General features: G+C 47.9%; 1 protein-coding gene across 1 annotated transcript; it reads left to right on the forward strand.

Annotated features, from left to right (window-relative positions):
• The first annotated feature begins 120 nt into the window (after positions 1-120).
• Positions 121-16,199, forward strand: panx1a (pannexin 1a). Its single transcript, XM_023792566.2, has 5 exons — positions 121-585; positions 4,449-4,585; positions 7,888-8,078; positions 9,099-9,769; positions 14,938-16,199. The coding sequence occupies exons 1-5, from the start codon at positions 405-407 to the stop codon at positions 14,994-14,996; spliced, it is 1,239 nt and encodes a 412-aa protein (XP_023648334.2). The 5' UTR covers positions 121-404; the 3' UTR covers positions 14,997-16,199.
• Positions 16,200-16,430: the final 231 nt, after the last annotated feature.

Here is a 16,430-nt window from a genome sequence, read left to right on the forward strand (position 1 = left end):
TTGCCAACTTTGGTGAGCTTGCTGGAGTGAGATTTTCAATTCGAGACAAGTCTGCACACATATTTACTTGTATACAACAGTTTTATTACCTTTCAACTAGTCTTTACGCTTTGCAAACTACCCCTAATTTTAGGTTCTTAATGGACTAATACAGACTCACCGTAAGATCTCTTGCGTGGATGTGAGTGTCACCCCACATGCGTGTGAATTGGCAGCGCTGCGGGGGGACGCCCTTCGCTTCCGGGGACGTCCGTTCTGCGCGGCAGCTAGGGAGGCTCAAGCACCGGCCCCTCGTTACTTGTTATGGGAAGGAACCAGTTTTAATGTGGGTTACTGCATGTCACTGTAGGTCCTGGAGCATACATGCCTAGCCGCCACGGTATCGGGCAGTTTAACGAGCCGCCATGGCGATTGCGCAGGTCGCCACCGAGTACATGTTCTCCGACTTTCTGCTGAAGGATCAGACCGAGTCCAAATACAAAGGCGTGCGGACGGAGCTGGCCGCCGACAAGCTGGTGACCTGCATCGCCGTGGGGCTGCCGCTGCTGCTCATCTCGCTGGCTTTCGCGCAGGAGGTGTCGGTGGGTGAGTAACCAGGAGCCCGGCGGGTCGGGGAGGAGCTGCGCTCACGAACACGGTTACATTTATTTGTAATAATTAAGGGAACCCCGAGGTATTCCCTCGCTGTAATGCACGTTTGGCCGGCGTGGTAACCGCGATCCGCGCATTGTTCAGGCGGCGCTGCACACGGGGCTGGGAGCCTTCTGCGCTTTTTGTTAGTCTCTTCCTCATTTGTTGTTCGTATTTTAAATATGGTGTATACGACCCGAGGCCTCCCTGTTTTCATATACTCGGGTTATTTCTGGCTCGTGCCCGCGGGTCCGGAGCAGCACCTTAACACGTGGTGTTGAGTGCGGGCAGAGGAGCATATTGCATTAATAAGTACAATGAAACGCCGGCATACACGGCATATAACGATAAAGAACAATAAACGGCAAATAACAGCATGGTGAACAAAAAGATACATGCGACACACGTATATATAATATACAAGCAAACGATGAGGTACGTAGTAAAATTACGAGTTTGGAAACACCCCCCTCCCTCCGTGATTTGTTTGCTACCGACCAGATACTTACCCAGGTAGTAAAATAACTAGTATAACCTCCCCTGCATTCATGTCTGGCTACGGGCCTGCACTGTATACAACCAGAACATGCAGTAACACAGTAGGACATCAATGTGCTGGGGTTAGTGGTTAATGAATGACGGTGGTGGCTGGGATCGTACTGGGGGTTATCGGTGTGCACGTGACATTATTATTACTGTCGGGAAGATGAGGTTCCTAACCCTTAATTCTGGGTCCCGATGGACCTGGAGGGGAGGGGGAGGAACATGACTGTCCTTTTTGTGGTGGTATTTCTACAAGCCGCTCCTTTTGTTTGTATGTGAGTGTTTTAGCTGTGCTGCGTGTTTATTTCAAGGGGCCGGCACTGAGCCGCGTAGTTGGCGGATCCTGACCCGGGATAGGGGCTGCCATAGGCCCTGTTCACACCTGCTATTAACATGCGTCTTGGGTGATTCGATCACAGGTGGACAGGGCTGATTACAGGTGTGAACTCCAGTGTGTCCCGGGCCGCCTGCTCAACTGACGTCCTCCTGTGGGCGTATGTACGTACAAACTCATTAGACGCCCGAAAGGTATTTGACGTGTGATTTATGTCAGAAATACTTGGGCCACTGTGTAGTAAACTGCATTGTGAATAACAGCGCATCTTTTTTCTACAAAACTAAAAAATAAGTTTGAATTTGCTGGGATGTTGGTTTAATATCGGACTGTCGCGACCAATTGGCATGGAAACATTGTCAAAAGTGAGCTTCATTAGTATTAGTATTGTGTAAGAGGTGATTTATTAAAGGTGTTTTGGAATTTGCACAGATCGTGTTTAATGCGAGCTTTGATGAAGCTTTCTTATTTATGTAAAATCTGCTCCACGATTTATTAATATTGGTGAACCGTGTCGGTAAAAATTAAATGAACGTAAAATGAAATCGTGTAGAAAAGAGTGTGCGTTCAATATCCTAGATAATGGATATGCCAGCAGAAACATATAAGAACAGAGTAATTGTTTAGATTGTTTTATATTGAGCTGTCTGGGGGCTTGAACTCCCGGTCAGAGATTCAGTCCCACTCCGGCCCTGACTACTTTGCTCCTTGTACTTCACTTGCTTTAAGTCAGACATAATTCAGCGTCAGAAAAAACAATGAACCTCTTCGTTGAATTTTTACACATTTTGAGCTTCGTTGTTTATGAGTAATAGCTGAAATATTATCACATGGCAACCAACATAATGCATCACAGACTGAACCCTTTGCCCTTGAATAGAAAAGTATTAACCTAAGTACTGAAAGACCTTAACACCTTTATTTGTATTGTGTTGAGGCGGTATAAACATGCATGCCTACAACGTGAAAACGTTACTGTGGAATATAGGTTGAATTATTTAAGAAATCACATTTACATTATGTGAAATAATATTTTACAATATCGGCTGTGGAATGAAAAACACGTTATTACGCAATACAATTTAGAGATTATACATAGACAATAAACGTTATTAAGAAATATAATGCCCTTTATGGAATTACTTAAAAAATAAAAGGACATATTAATTATTGAAATATTTATTCATTTATTTATTTATAGATATTTTTTATTTATTTCATTTTGAATATTATGGCGTTCCATACAAACATTTTAGGCGGTTTCTTTACCCTGAAATGCGCGAATAGCTTTTGGTTTCTTCTCCTGCTTTTCATGTTCGGCAGATTCTGCATGCCGAAGTGATTTACATGCTTATTTAAATAAGTTGCGGGAGAGTGAGATCCAATTGAAGGCGGTCCGTCGCGACCCATGCGGAGACGCATGTTAATTCCTGGTGTGAATAAGTCAGAATTTGTGAGAAATGCGGGAGCCTCATTCATTATCCCGAGGTACGCGCCCCCCCCAGACTCCCCGGAGCTCCTCATAATCCCCGCCCCCCGGACAGCCACAGCGTCATTGTGTTGGACGCAGCCTCGATGTTTTTTGAGGTCGCTGTTTATCAAATGCTCATGACCGCCATGCTAATTTAATTATGTTCTCGGCGAGAAGAGAACATCGGATGACAAAGCAGACTCTCCCATGATTTCTAAATAAACACAGTTAGTCTGGGTCGCACATCTCAATTAGTGCCGCATCTGGGGCCCAAGTCCTGGCGGTTTGCTTATCTGTTGGAAATCAGTGTGTGGCTGTGGTGTGTGTGTGTGTGTGTGACTGTGACCCGTGATGTGTATGTGTGTGTGACTGTGACCTGTGATGTGTGTGTTTGTGTGTGTGTGTGTGTGTGACTGTGATGTGTGTGTGTGTGTGTGTGTGTGACTGTGATGTGTGTGTGTGTGTGTGTGTGTGTGTGACTGTGACCTGTGGTGTGTGTGTGTGTGTGTGTGTGTGTGACTGTGACCTGTGGTGTGTGTGTGTGACTGTGACTTTGATATCTGTGGTGTGTCTTTCCAGGGTGCTGCAAAAGCACAAAGTCTGCAGTGTCATGTCAAAACGAAACTAATCCTGAAACGTCACAGCATTGCAGCAGCCGTCCCCCAAAGCCCTGGGGAGGCTTTTTCACAGAGCGGCGTGTTTGAACTGACCTGCGTTTTCCACAGTGTTACACCAAAAGGGCAAACTTTACTTAGGCGAATATCAGTGACGGTGAAAATTCTGCAGTAGTGTATGTGCTGATACGAGAAAAGATGCCCCGTTCCTCTTTCTCTAGAAACTGCCTTGTAGGGGCAAAAACACTCTGTGAGCGACGTTCCACACAAGACCAGGCAGGTAGAACCTATACCCCAGGGAACTCTGGGAGGAGGAGGTGGGGCATGTTGTCTTCTGGGTTCATGGTTACTGTTGGCTAGGAGGCGCTGACCCTAGAGCGTGTTTTTGTGTCTTGAGGAGTTTGGTGCCCCTGCGGTTGGTGGCGTCGTGATCCAGACTGATGCAGATTTGGGGCTGCGGCGTGACTGTAGTTACTGAGCGAAAGTGGTGATTTCAGCAAAGCCACCAAGGGCCGAAGCAGAGTGGAGCAGGTCACTGTGGCGTGACGCCCCGGCTTAACGCTTCAGGCTCCTCGCATAGCCGAGGGCCCGACCCCCTCACCGCCCTGGAAGGACGTCTTCATTAAAGTCACAAGATTTGCTAGAGCTTAATTATATGTGCTGGATGCACTAATATTTTTCTAAAAAAAGGGGCAGCTTGTGTGTGTAAATAAGACATGATTTACTTAATTACACAGCTGTTGTGTAATTATCACACTTTAAAAAAAAAAAAAAAAAAAAAGATCAGCCTTTGTCCTTAAGCAGGCTGGCTTGCTGCTGACCCATTTCAGCCAGTTATGTTGTTTTTCCTCAACAGGCACGCAGATCAGCTGCTTCCCCCCCACCAACTTCACATGGCCCCAGGGGGGGTTCGTCAATTCCTTCTGCTGGGCATCAGTGCAGCGACAGAGCCTGGTCACCGAGAAGGGACGGGTCCCTCTATGGCTGCACAAGGTGAGCCCGGGGTCGCCCCCCCCCCCTTCTGGACCCCTTTTGCCGTCCCCTGTACATTATGAATGTCCCCCTGCTTTCGTGTCTCTCTTTTCCCAAACATCTGAGTGTAAGTGGCAGCCAATGATCTAGAAAGATGTGGGAACATCTAGTCACACAACTGATATGTGTGCTGCTGGGTTCATAGCAGCTAACAGCTATAATTTGTCAGACAAATTGGGGCTTTGCTGTGATGACCAGCAGGCACGGTAATTACCCAGCGCTTGTGTGGCTGCACAGGACAGCATTCAGCCCACACCTGAGAAATTACTCTCTCCATTCATCAGGGAGAATGAAAACACCCGCATTTATTCAGCACTTAGAAGTGAACGTGCGAGGAATGGTTTGTAAAAACAGGATCTTGTTTTGTGTGCCATTATTTGTACTTCACCAGCTATTAAAAATTCTCTGAGCATGCATATAGTTTAACTTTTCATACATTTTGCTATGTCTATAAAACCATGTAGCTGATGCAGGGATTGTTTGTGTCTGGGAATGGGATGGCGGTGGAAGGGGGGCTACAGTCAGCCGAAAGTGGGAGGGGCTAGCACACACAGACTGCTGGGTAATGGGTGGGGGGTGCGTGATGGCAGTCTTCCAGACAGGCAGTATTAGTGCTGGTGGCTGCTCTGAGTTTCTTTACACAGGACCTAATGCTCTGTAATTGAGTTTCCCATAACTGCAGCTGACTCATTGTGTCTGTGTGTGTGGATATTGGGATTTACATGCATTAAATTGAAAAGTAAATTTAGTAAATCAAGACAGACGTTCCTTCCATGGTGGACGCCTGCCTAGGATAGATACTGTGACCCTGACTAGGATATATGGATGGATGGATGGAGGGAGGGAGGGAGTTGGGATGGAAGTGCAGTGCTAGGCTGTTTTATTTACCTGTCCATACATAACCCCATGTGACCACGCTCGACCCGGGTTCCACCTTGTGTGACCCCATCCGCCCGCCAGCCTCACCACTCTGCGCTGGATTTTAAACCCAAATGCAATGCAGTAAATCCACCCTACGTATGACTGACATTCACAGAAGTGAGTCACTGCATGTTAAATATCCATGTATAAAATCCGCTGTTTTCTACGGAAGATACAAAGTTAAAGCTAACATTGTGTATTGTCTAGAGGATTGACGTTGCCTTTTTGTCCTGCCGTTCTCCATCTCCCTCATCACTGGAGGCTGTTTTATTAACGTGTCGGACTGTGGGTTTGACTCGTGATGTAGAAGCAGGGGCTTTGCTGTGGTACCCCTGAGAAATGTGGTAAAGCTACAGTAAAATGGTAAGAATAGTACGTGACTTAAGGCCTTAGGATGAGTCACATGTTTTGTTGCGGGGCTCTTTGGTGTTGTCGCCATCTTTAGCCACTAGGTGGCAGCAGGGAGCTTAGCGGTTCGTCTTGCGCCTCTAAGACACTCTGCAGTATTGAAGAATGCAGGGATATGACATGTGAGGAGGGCAGCTGGCAGGCAGCGGTCACACCCTCACAGTGGCAGTAGTGAGCTTAAACCTCGCTTCCATACCTTTTATGGGTCTTTTTTTCTCTGTTTAGGTAGCGGTCTTACTGTGATTGGATACAATCTGGGAGCCGCACAGTGAGTGTGTATACAAATTGGCGTGGAATCAGGGGCAGCGCCAATGGCCGCTGAGAGCCTCTTAGCCTGGCATGTCATTAGCGGTCTGCCCGCTAATGATCACTCTGCTCCGGGGCTCCTAATGATCCGTTTTGCGCACCTCCTGACGTGACCTTTTCGTGGGCGTCTGGAGAGCGGCCTAATTGGACCTGACAGGCTCTCCTCGGGGGGCCGGGAGCAGATCCTCGTGTTAGGCAAGCGGCTGCTGCCGACCCTGAAGAAAGCGACACCCACCTGAGAGGGCATGGGCATGGGCATGGGGGGGGAGGCATGGGCATGGGGGGGGGGAGGCATGCCTTGTGGGGGAATTCCTTCTCAGGGTCTCCACTATATATACCCCTGACCCCCTTCCACTGCCTGGTGCTTGGAAAGTCACATGATCTAAAGAAATGAACTGCAGTGTCATTGTTATGTGTTCAGCTGTCATGGTGTTTCACATGGCCCCTCCTTCCTGCGCGTGATTGGCTGCCGGATTGGCAGCCTGTCTGTCTGTGTCCCTGTCTGCCTTCCTGCGCGTGATTGGCTGCCGGATTGGCGGCCTGTCTGTCTGTGTCCCTGTCTGCCTTCCTGCGCGTGATTGGCTGCCGGATTGGCGGCCTGTCTGTCTGTGTCCCTGTCTGCCTTCCTGCGCGTGATTGGCTGCTGGATTGGCGGCCTTCTGCTTCGCGAAACGGTCCATGTAAGGGAGGCAGATGGCAGACGGGTCCACATAGTCGCTGCCTGGTGTCTTTAAGTTGCAGAAGCTCCCTGTAAACAAGCAAAGCTGCTGGACATCTGGAGGGGAGTAGCTTAGCCAGCCCCCCTCCCAACCCCAAACACACAGAATCTGCTGGCTTTTTTACACTGAGTTGTTGGGCATTATATTCCCAACAAGAGAGAACTTTTAAAGGGGGGGGGGCTGTCAGGCATATGTGTGGTCTGTCTCTCACTGTCTATCTGTCTGTGTCCCTGTCTGCCTTCCTGCCTCTCTGTCTCTTGGTCTCACTGTCTGTCTCTCTGTTTGCCTTCCTGTCTGTCTCTCTGCTTGCCTGTCTGTCTCTCTGCTTGCCTGTCTGTCTCTCTGTATGCCTGTCTGTCTCTCTGCCTGTGTGTGTCTCTGTTTGCCTGTGTCTCTTTCTGCCTGCCCGTCTCTCTGCCTGTGTGTGTCTGTTTGCCTGTCTCTCTGTCTGCCTGCCCGTCTCTCTGCCTGTGTGTGTCTCTGTTTACCTGTGCCTCTGTCTGCCTGCCTGTCTGTCTCTCTGCCTGCCTGTCTGTCTCTCTGTCTGCCTGCCTGTCTGTCTCTCTGTCTGCCTGCCTGTCTGTCTCTCTGTCTGCCTGCCTGTCTGCCTGCCTGTCTGCCTGCCTGTCTGTCTCTCTGTCTGCCTGTCTGTTTCTTGGTCTCATTGTCTGTCTGCCTGTCTCATTGTCTGCCTGCCTGGTTGTCTGTCTGTCCACCTGCAGCGTCGTGCGGTTTGAAGACTGCGTGTGTCAGACTCTGTCTGTCAGGTGCCTCCGTGTTTACGCAGCGCCGCTGTCTGGCCCTGCTATTACCATCAGCTGTAATCAATTTTAATTAAACAGATTTCACATCTATCACTTTCTTCCCCTTTCTTCTGACTCAAGCTTTTCTTCCCTCTCATCATTCCAGTTCTTTCCCTACATCCTGCTGCTGGTCGCCGTCCTCATGTATGTGCCGGCCCTGTTTTGGCGCTTTGCGGCCGTGCCCTGCCTGACCTCGGACCTGGCCTTCATCATGGAGGAGCTGGATCGCTCCTACAACCGGGCCATCAAGCTGGCCCAGAGTCTGGCCGCCAGCGAGGCGCCGGGGGACCCGCGCAGGTAAATGCAACCCCCCCCCCCCCCCGTGTATTCATGGAGTCTTTGTGATGGCGTGGGGTCATAGAGACAGATCGAGGTGGTGCTGTGACTGCAGCCTCCCCTGTGGGAGGGGTGGCCACATCTCCACATCTCCACATCATGCCATCACTGTGCGTCAGCCATGGAGACCTTTCGTAGCGTCGCCTCACGGTTATGGTGGTGTTTTAGTGCATTTACACACCCCGGGCAGGCAGCCGTATTCTTGTATTCTTGTAAAGGGATGCGATCATAGCCCCAGCCGGGGTGCGGGATGATGGGATCAACCAGACCCAAAGGAGGCTCTGAGTCGGGCTTCTGTTTGGGTGTCGGGGGTGGAAGAGGACCTCTGTGGGGGCGCTGTGTCATGTGATGGAAGCAGACAGTCCTTATGTTCCCAGTTAATGAGCCTTAACAAACAGTGGAGAGTTTGACCCGCGTGGGTATAGTGCAGGGAGCCCAAAGTCAAAAACAAGTAGCGGGAGATAGCTTTGTATTTCGTAAAAGGAGTTTACAGTACCAGCAACACGCTGGGTCTGCACAGCTCCAGTCCAGCAGCACTCCTGCTCTGGCTTCCTCTTAATGTCGTTTTATTTTTATTAAATTGACTCTGATTGGCCCCGGCAGTATCTGGCTGCGTTACACTGCATTCCGCTGTTTCTATGGAGATCGTCTGTGATTACACGAGTGGATGACCTCACAGACCGTGTGGGTGAAGCCTGGGTTTGACCTACAGGAGGCAGGATCAGATGACCTGCCTTTGGGGTGTTGTATTGCTAGTACCTGTCCTTTGTTTCCTGCACCCCGAATCAAAAGGTTTAATTTCTACCACCCTTCCCCCCCCCACCAACACACACACACACACACACACAGCAGTAGGGCTGCACTCTGCACAAATACATCACCACGGTTTTAGATGACTGGTGAAATCCGGGCACTGGCTTTTCAGTGCTATACGGACGTTTACTTGGCCAGTTGATAAACATACACACTCCGCTTTCGCAGCAGCGCCTCGGACCTGACGGAGGGCTTCCGCTATCCGCTGGTGGAGCAGTACCTGAAGACCAAAAGAGCCTCGAGGAGCCTGCTGGTGAAGTACCTGATCTGCCGGGGGCTGACGCTCTGCATCCTGCTGCTGGCCGGCCTCTACTTGGTTTACTACATCAATATGGCCAGCATTACGGACGAGTTCAGCTGCGACATCCGCACGGGCGTCCTGCAGAACGACACTGGCCTCCCCCCTGCCTTGCAGTGCAAGCTGGTGGCTGTGGGCATCTTCCAGCTGCTCAGCCTCATCAACCTGACGGTGTACGTGATGCTGGTGCCCGCCATCGCATACGCGGCTCTGCAGCCGGCGCGTCGGGGCCGTGCCGCCTTCCTGGAGCCCTATGAGATGCTGCCCGTCTTCAGCGTGTTTGACCTGGGATCAGGGCCAGCCTACGACGACCTGTCGCTCTACCTGCTCTTCCTGGAGGAGAACCTGAGCGAGCTGAAGTCCTACAAGCGGCTGAAGGTCCTGGAGATGTTGCAGAGTACGGAGGAGCAGTGCGACACGCTAGGGCTGCTGCGGGCGCTGGGCCAGGTGAGGATGGATGGCGTGGATGGAAAGGGGCCCACAGCCCTGCGGCCCAGGACCACGGAGGCGACTCGCCAAGAGGACGCCGTAGCCATGAAAGGTGAGCCCCGCTGAGGAGGGAGTATTTCTGTGTTTTAATGTTCTTCAGGGATCAATAAAGGGGATCCATTCAGGGGCAACAGAAGGAAACGGGGACGGCCGACACGATTTATAATTACTGCGTGCATCTCAGCCTCTCACATTAATAATAGCAATAATAATAATAATATCATTATTTTTATTATTATTATTATTATTATTATTTTCTTTGTTTTTCTGTGGCTGAGCTAGCTGGATTAGCCAAACCGGGGGGAATATTTGCCATAGCGTGAGCTGCAGCAGCTCCACGAATAAACAGCCAGTGTAGAGGTGCGTTTTATTCCTGCATTTTCGCCTGTGTAAGTCCTGTCTCCCTGCTGGCCATTGAAAAGCCCGTCCAGAGTTATTGTATTAAACAAACGGTCCAAACTCCTGTTCCTCTTCCTGATACGATTTTAATTCAACCCAAGGCTGGTGTCACCAATACCTACATTCAGCAGTACGGGGGGGGGGGGCTGCTGATGATAAAAAGTGTGTGTGTGTGTGTGTGTGTGTTTGTTTGTTTGTTTGTTTGCATAGATCACATTTGGGGACCAGAATGTCCCCAAAGTGCGGTAGAACCTGAAACTTCCTTACCTTTGGGGACATTTTCCAGGTCCCCATTGGACCTCAGTTGTGAATGCAATCAAAAAAGTAAAACTGCCTTTGTCTTGTATTTGGCTTGGTTACTTATGGTTAAGGTTAGGGGTGGGTAGAGGTTAAGGGTGTCAAGATTGGGATTAGGGTTTTCCCCCATAGAAATACATGGAAGGTCCCCGTTTAGATAGGTACACAAACGTGTGTGTGTGTGTGTGTGTGTGTATGTATTCAGGGTGTCAAAGTATGTCCTACTTCACAATAAATCCTAATTAAATGCCACAAATATTCAGCTATTCCATCCATCCATTATCTATACCGCTTAATCCATGTGGGTCGCGGGGAAGCTGGAGCCAATCCCAGCATCTCCGGGCGAGAGGGGGGGTGCACCTACACCCTGGGCAGGTCGCCAGCCCACCACAGGGCCAACAGACAAACAGCCACACCCACTCGCAGTCACACCTATGGGCAATTTAGAGTATTCAGCTATTCCATTTTGCTTTTTTAATCTAAGTGCACTGTAAGATGTTGTAAGAGACAAACACAAAGCACGGCCGAAACCATGAATGTCAAGTTCACAAATGTGAAGGGGTTACTGTACATTTGAAATATCAGTTTGTTGACCGTTTTCTCAACTAGAATTAATAAGGTTGAAACTAAAATATATATATAAAAAAAAAAAAAATGAAATAAGCTCATGAAATGAGAACTAAAGTGAAACTGGCAAAGACATTGTAGTGACGAAGACTAAAGTGAAACTGGCAATGGCATTGTAGTGACGGAGACTAAAGTGAAACTGGCAAAGACATTGTAGTGACGGAGACTAAAGTGAAACAGGCAAAGGCATTGTAGTGACGGAGACTAAAGTGAAACAGGCAAAGGCATTGTAGTGACGGAGAATAAAATGAAACTGGCAAAGGCATTGTAGTGATGAAGACTAAAGTGAAACGGGCAAAGACATTGTAGTGATGAAGACTAAAGTGAAACGGGCAAAGGCATTGTAGTGACGAAGACTAAGGTGAAACAGGCAAAGGCATTGTAGTGACGGAGACTAAAGTGAAATAGGCAAAGACATTGTAGTGACGGAGACTAAAGTGAAACAGGCAAAGGCATTGTAGTGACGGAGACTAAAGTGAAACAGGCAAAGACATTGTAGTGACGAAGACTAAAGTGAAATAGGCAAAGACATTGTAGTGACGAAGACTAAGGTGAAACAGGCAAAGGCATTGTAGTGACGGAGACTAAAGTGAAATAGGCAAAGACATTGTAGTGACGGAGACTAAAGTGAAATAGGCAAAGACATTGTAGTGACGAAGACTAAAGTGAAACTGGCAAAGGCATTGTAGTGACCGAGACTAAAGTGAAACAGGCAAAGGCATTGTAGTGACGGAGACTAAAGTGAAACGGGCAAAGGCATTGTAGTGACGGAGACTAAAGTGAAACGGGCAAAGGCATTGTAGTGATGAAGACTAAAGTGAAACGGGCAAAGGCATTGTAGTGACGGAGACTAAAGTGAAACGGGCAAAGGCATTGTAGTGATGAAGACTAAAGTGAAACGGGCAAAGACATTGTAGTGATGAAGACTAAAGTGAAACGGGCAAAGGCATTGTAGTGACGAAGACTAAGGTGAAACAGGCAAAGGCATTGTAGTGACGGAGACTAAAGTGAAACGGGCAAAGGCATTGTAGTGACGGAGACTAAAGTGAAACGGGCAAAGGCATTGTAGTGACGGAGACTAAAGTGAAACAGGCAAAGGCATTGTAGTGACGGAGACTAAAGTGAAACGGGCAAAGGCATTGTAGTGACGGAGACTAAAGTGAAACGGGCAAAGGCATTGTAGTGACGGAGACTAAAGTGAAACGGGCAAAGGCATTGTAGTGACGGAGACTAAAGTGAAACAGGCAAAGGCATTGTAGTGATGCAGACTAAAGTGAAACGGGCAAAGGCATTGTAGTGACGGAGACTAAAGTGAAACAGGCAAAGGCATTGTAGTGATGAAGACTAAAGTGAAACTGGCAAAGGCATTGTAGTGACGGAGACTAAAGTGAAACAGGCAAAGGCATTGTAGTGATGAAGACTAAAGTGAAACAGGCAAAGGCATTGTAATGACCAAGACTAAAGTGAAACAGGCAAAGGCATTGTAGTGACGGAGACTAAAGTGAAACGGGCAAAGGCATTGTAGTGACGGAGACTAAAGTGAAACAGGCAAAGGCATTGTAATGACCAAGACTAAAGTGAAACAGGCAAAGGCATTGTAGTGACGGAGACTAAAGTGAAACGGGTAAAGGCATTGTAGTGACGGAGACTAAAGTGAAACGGGCAAAGGCATTGTAGTGACGGAGACTAAAGTGAAACGGGCAAAGGCATTGTAGCGACGGAGAATAAAATGAAACTGGCAAAGGCATTGTAGTGACGGAGACTAAAGTGAAACTGGCAAAGGCATTGTAGTGACGGAGACTAAGGTGAAACAGGCAAAGGCATTGTAGCGACGGAGACTAAAGTGAAACGGGCAATGGCATTGTAGCGACGGAGACTAAAGTGAAACTGGCAAAGGCATTGTAGCGACGGAGAATAAAATGAAACTGGCAAAGGCATTGTAGCGACGGAGACTAAAGTGAAACTGGAAAAGGCATTGTAGTGACGGAGACTAAAGTGAAACGGGCAATGGCATTGTAGTGACGGAGACTAAAGTGAAACGGGCAAAGGCATTGTAGCGACAGAGAATAAAATGAAACTGGCAAAGGCATTGTAGCGACGGAGACTAAAGTGAAACTGGCAAAGGCATTGTAGCGACGGAGACTAAAGTGAAACTGGCAAAGGCATTGTAGTGACGGAGACTAAAGTGAAACTGGCAAAGGCATTGTAGTGACGGAGACTAAAGTGAAATAATAAGATGGATCTGAAAATAGCATTAGAATAAAAACAAATGTATTTCTCCCATTCAAAGTGCACAGCCTGAATGTAGCCGAAGCAGTGTCACGGGGGTCCATCTCTACGGCCCAGCAGATGCATGACTTCCGCTTCCAGCTCTGGGCATGAATTCCGGCCTGAAAAGCAGAATTTTCATGCACTTAGTCTAACAGCTGGAGTTCCAGAACAGGAGTGAAGCACATTGACAGGCCTTGGGTGGGGGTTTTCTTGCACTTTGAGCTGCGGCCAGGCTGCTGGAACAACCCCCCCCCCCGTCCGTCCGTCCGTCCGTCCCCTGGGCATCAGCACAATAAGGCCCCCCTTGCCTCATTAGCATTTAGCAACGGCTACATCATTGGCTCATTCCTGACTGTTAACATCTGCATGTACAATATCTGCACTCGCGCTGTCATTTATAGTCATATTGGAAAAGCACTCATACTTACTCTTACTTCTGGCACATTAAGAAATGAAGTACCACTTGGTTCTGTTTCTTTTTGATGCCTCACTGGGCTGTCGGGTTGTACCAAGGTCCATTTTGATTCTGCAAATGCAGTTGACCACCCACAACTTATTTTCTGTAAACGACTGACTGTAAGCATCTGATATTATTCGGTATGCTGAATACTGCACTCTCCCTCCAATTAGACTTTTTATCTGATATATTCAAAGGCTCCTTGACACACAGGGCAACTAGTAGATTGGCCACTGACCCTGACACCCCCCCCCCCACCCCCGCACTTCAGGGCACCCCCACTCACCCACCCCCCACTTCTTATTGTGCCAGTCTGCTTCAGCTGAGTGGTGACTCGGAAAAAGCACACTTTGTTCCACTGAAGGTGACACAGCGCGCCTGTCTGTCACCTTTATCTGAATTCCAAGTCACTCTTGTGTAACAGCAGAATCCCTCTTTGCATTTGCATATGCAGCAGCTTTGTTCCTTGATTCTCAACAGGTTCCTTAACTGCTGTGCCATCTACTGGACAGATGCATTTCTCAGAAATTCTTCCATGAGACTTAATTACCTACTCTTTCAGCTTTTATTATTGCTTTATGCATAGCTGGCTTCTTTTTGAGGTGAGAGGGAAGTTAAAATGAATTACATTTACTTTGAGAATTTTTCTAGAATAATCTTTAGCTGCCAGTGGCTTATTTTTCAACCATTTGGGACTGGAAGCTCCCGCAAGCAGATGTCTCCGAGGCTATTTTCAATCGTCTTTCACTTTTGCTTTCAGACTCAGCACTTTTAGACAAGGTTTTTCCTTCTATACAGTATACAGCATCTCCCACGTTCGTTAATTGGCGACAGTGAAAAAGTCTGCTAATTGAAACTAATTAATAATAATTCAATTGGCCTCAGAGTCATTGGTACATATTTGATTTTTTTTTTGGGTGGGTTAAATAATTGACTTTAGTTATCTGACATTAACAAACTGTATTTGCTCGACAGTTGCCGCTTAACTCACTTAATGTTTTTTTTCCTACAGTTGGTCACTGACTGATGTCCAGGCTGTGGATGTCAGGCTCTCTACTCTGGGCCTCGGCTCAGTGTGTTGAAGAGCAGCCCACAACCTGTCGTATGTAATCTGTTTCTTGAATGTGTTTCTCTGAAAAAAGTTTCTCTCTCCCCCCCACACCCCCCAGAAATGTCAGCGCTGCTCCAGAGTGACGGTCTGAAGACCAGCGGGAAGAGGTGCGAGTGATTGGTCTCCATGGCGATGACTGTTGTTCTTCCCCAGATGATGCAACCTAAACTTCACGACTGTGTGAAATTGCTCAGGGTCTGTTTCGACTCTTGGTGGAATCCCCCTACGGGGGGTGTGTGTGTTTGGGGGATGTGATGCATTTTTGGTGAGTGACTCGCCAACTAAAAAAAATGTTTTGTTTTTTTAAATGCTTTAAAAGTACAGTTTTGTGTATAATTGATGAACACTGCACCCTGGGGCGGCCAGTCTGCTCCCAGTCAGCCCAGTGCCGCTTCCTAGAGCATCTCCCAAGGCTGTCCTCGTCCTCCTCTCCGGCCCGGTGGCTGTTTGGCTGGTCTGGTCCAGGTTATTTTCAAGGTTCTGCAGGCGAATGGCCAGTGTGCTTGGATACAAACTCGGAACATCATCATCATCCAGATGCGCCAATTGGCTGGACTTGTGGACGTGCCTTGAATGCGAAACTGGAACTATTTGGCTTTTTTTTTTTTTTTATTATTCCACCCCCCCCATCCCCACATTGAAACCATGTGACCTCAGGAAATGTGTTCTCTCTCACATGCATATGCACTAGATCCTTACTCAGAGTTATGAGAGCAGTTAGGGACTTTGTTTCTGTATAGTCCGTGCATGTGCATGCAACATGATTTCAAATGTCCTGAGTGTCACAGTAAGGCCGCCTCTCTCCATCTCTCCCATCTTTCTTGTCGTAACAATCATTCTCTTTTCGGCTCAGTCTTTGTAATCTCCACACGTGCCTTGATTTCTTCAGGCTCTCTTTTCATTATGTAAACTATAGTCCTCGTTGATCAGTTCCAGATGGGGTCCCGTCACAAAGAACTCTCCAGAATTAAAATCCAGGCTGAATTCTGGGAAGTTTTATTCTTCTGTATTGTGGTGTAACACAAATGCTACTGGATAAGGGAATTGGCTGGGAGAAGATGCCTCTTGCTTTAAGGTAAAATGCATATTTAGGATTAGAAGATAGGATACAGGTTTGTATTGGACTGGTTCCTGTGGGAAGTGTTTATATATTTTGAGTGTGTTTTAGACCAAATCCTATTTAATCCCCCCTGGTCCCTACCTAGGTGTGTTTGCATGTGCTTGAACAACATGGTTTTATAATTCATTGAAAATTTGTACGTATTGTATGTTTCTTACATTTTTTCCCCAAAATAAACTCTTCACCTGGAGAAAGTTTAATGCTGTCTGGTCTGCTGTGATGAGGCACCTCCATAATGCACCTGTACGACTTTCATGCGCTTCGAGGTAACTTCTTCATGGTGACTTCTTCATGGTGACTTCTTCATGGCCCAGCTTTCCTGACCTTGGGAGCTTTGAAACTGTGAATTTTAAATGAAATCTGAATGTACTGAGCGTGAATCCTGCCTGTGCACAATGGGCTCTGTGGTGGGGGGGGGGGGCATTCCCTCG

Source organism: Paramormyrops kingsleyae, chromosome 17 (assembly GCF_048594095.1).
Source record: "Paramormyrops kingsleyae isolate MSU_618 chromosome 17, PKINGS_0.4, whole genome shotgun sequence".
NCBI lineage: Eukaryota > Metazoa > Chordata > Actinopteri > Osteoglossiformes > Mormyridae > Paramormyrops > Paramormyrops kingsleyae.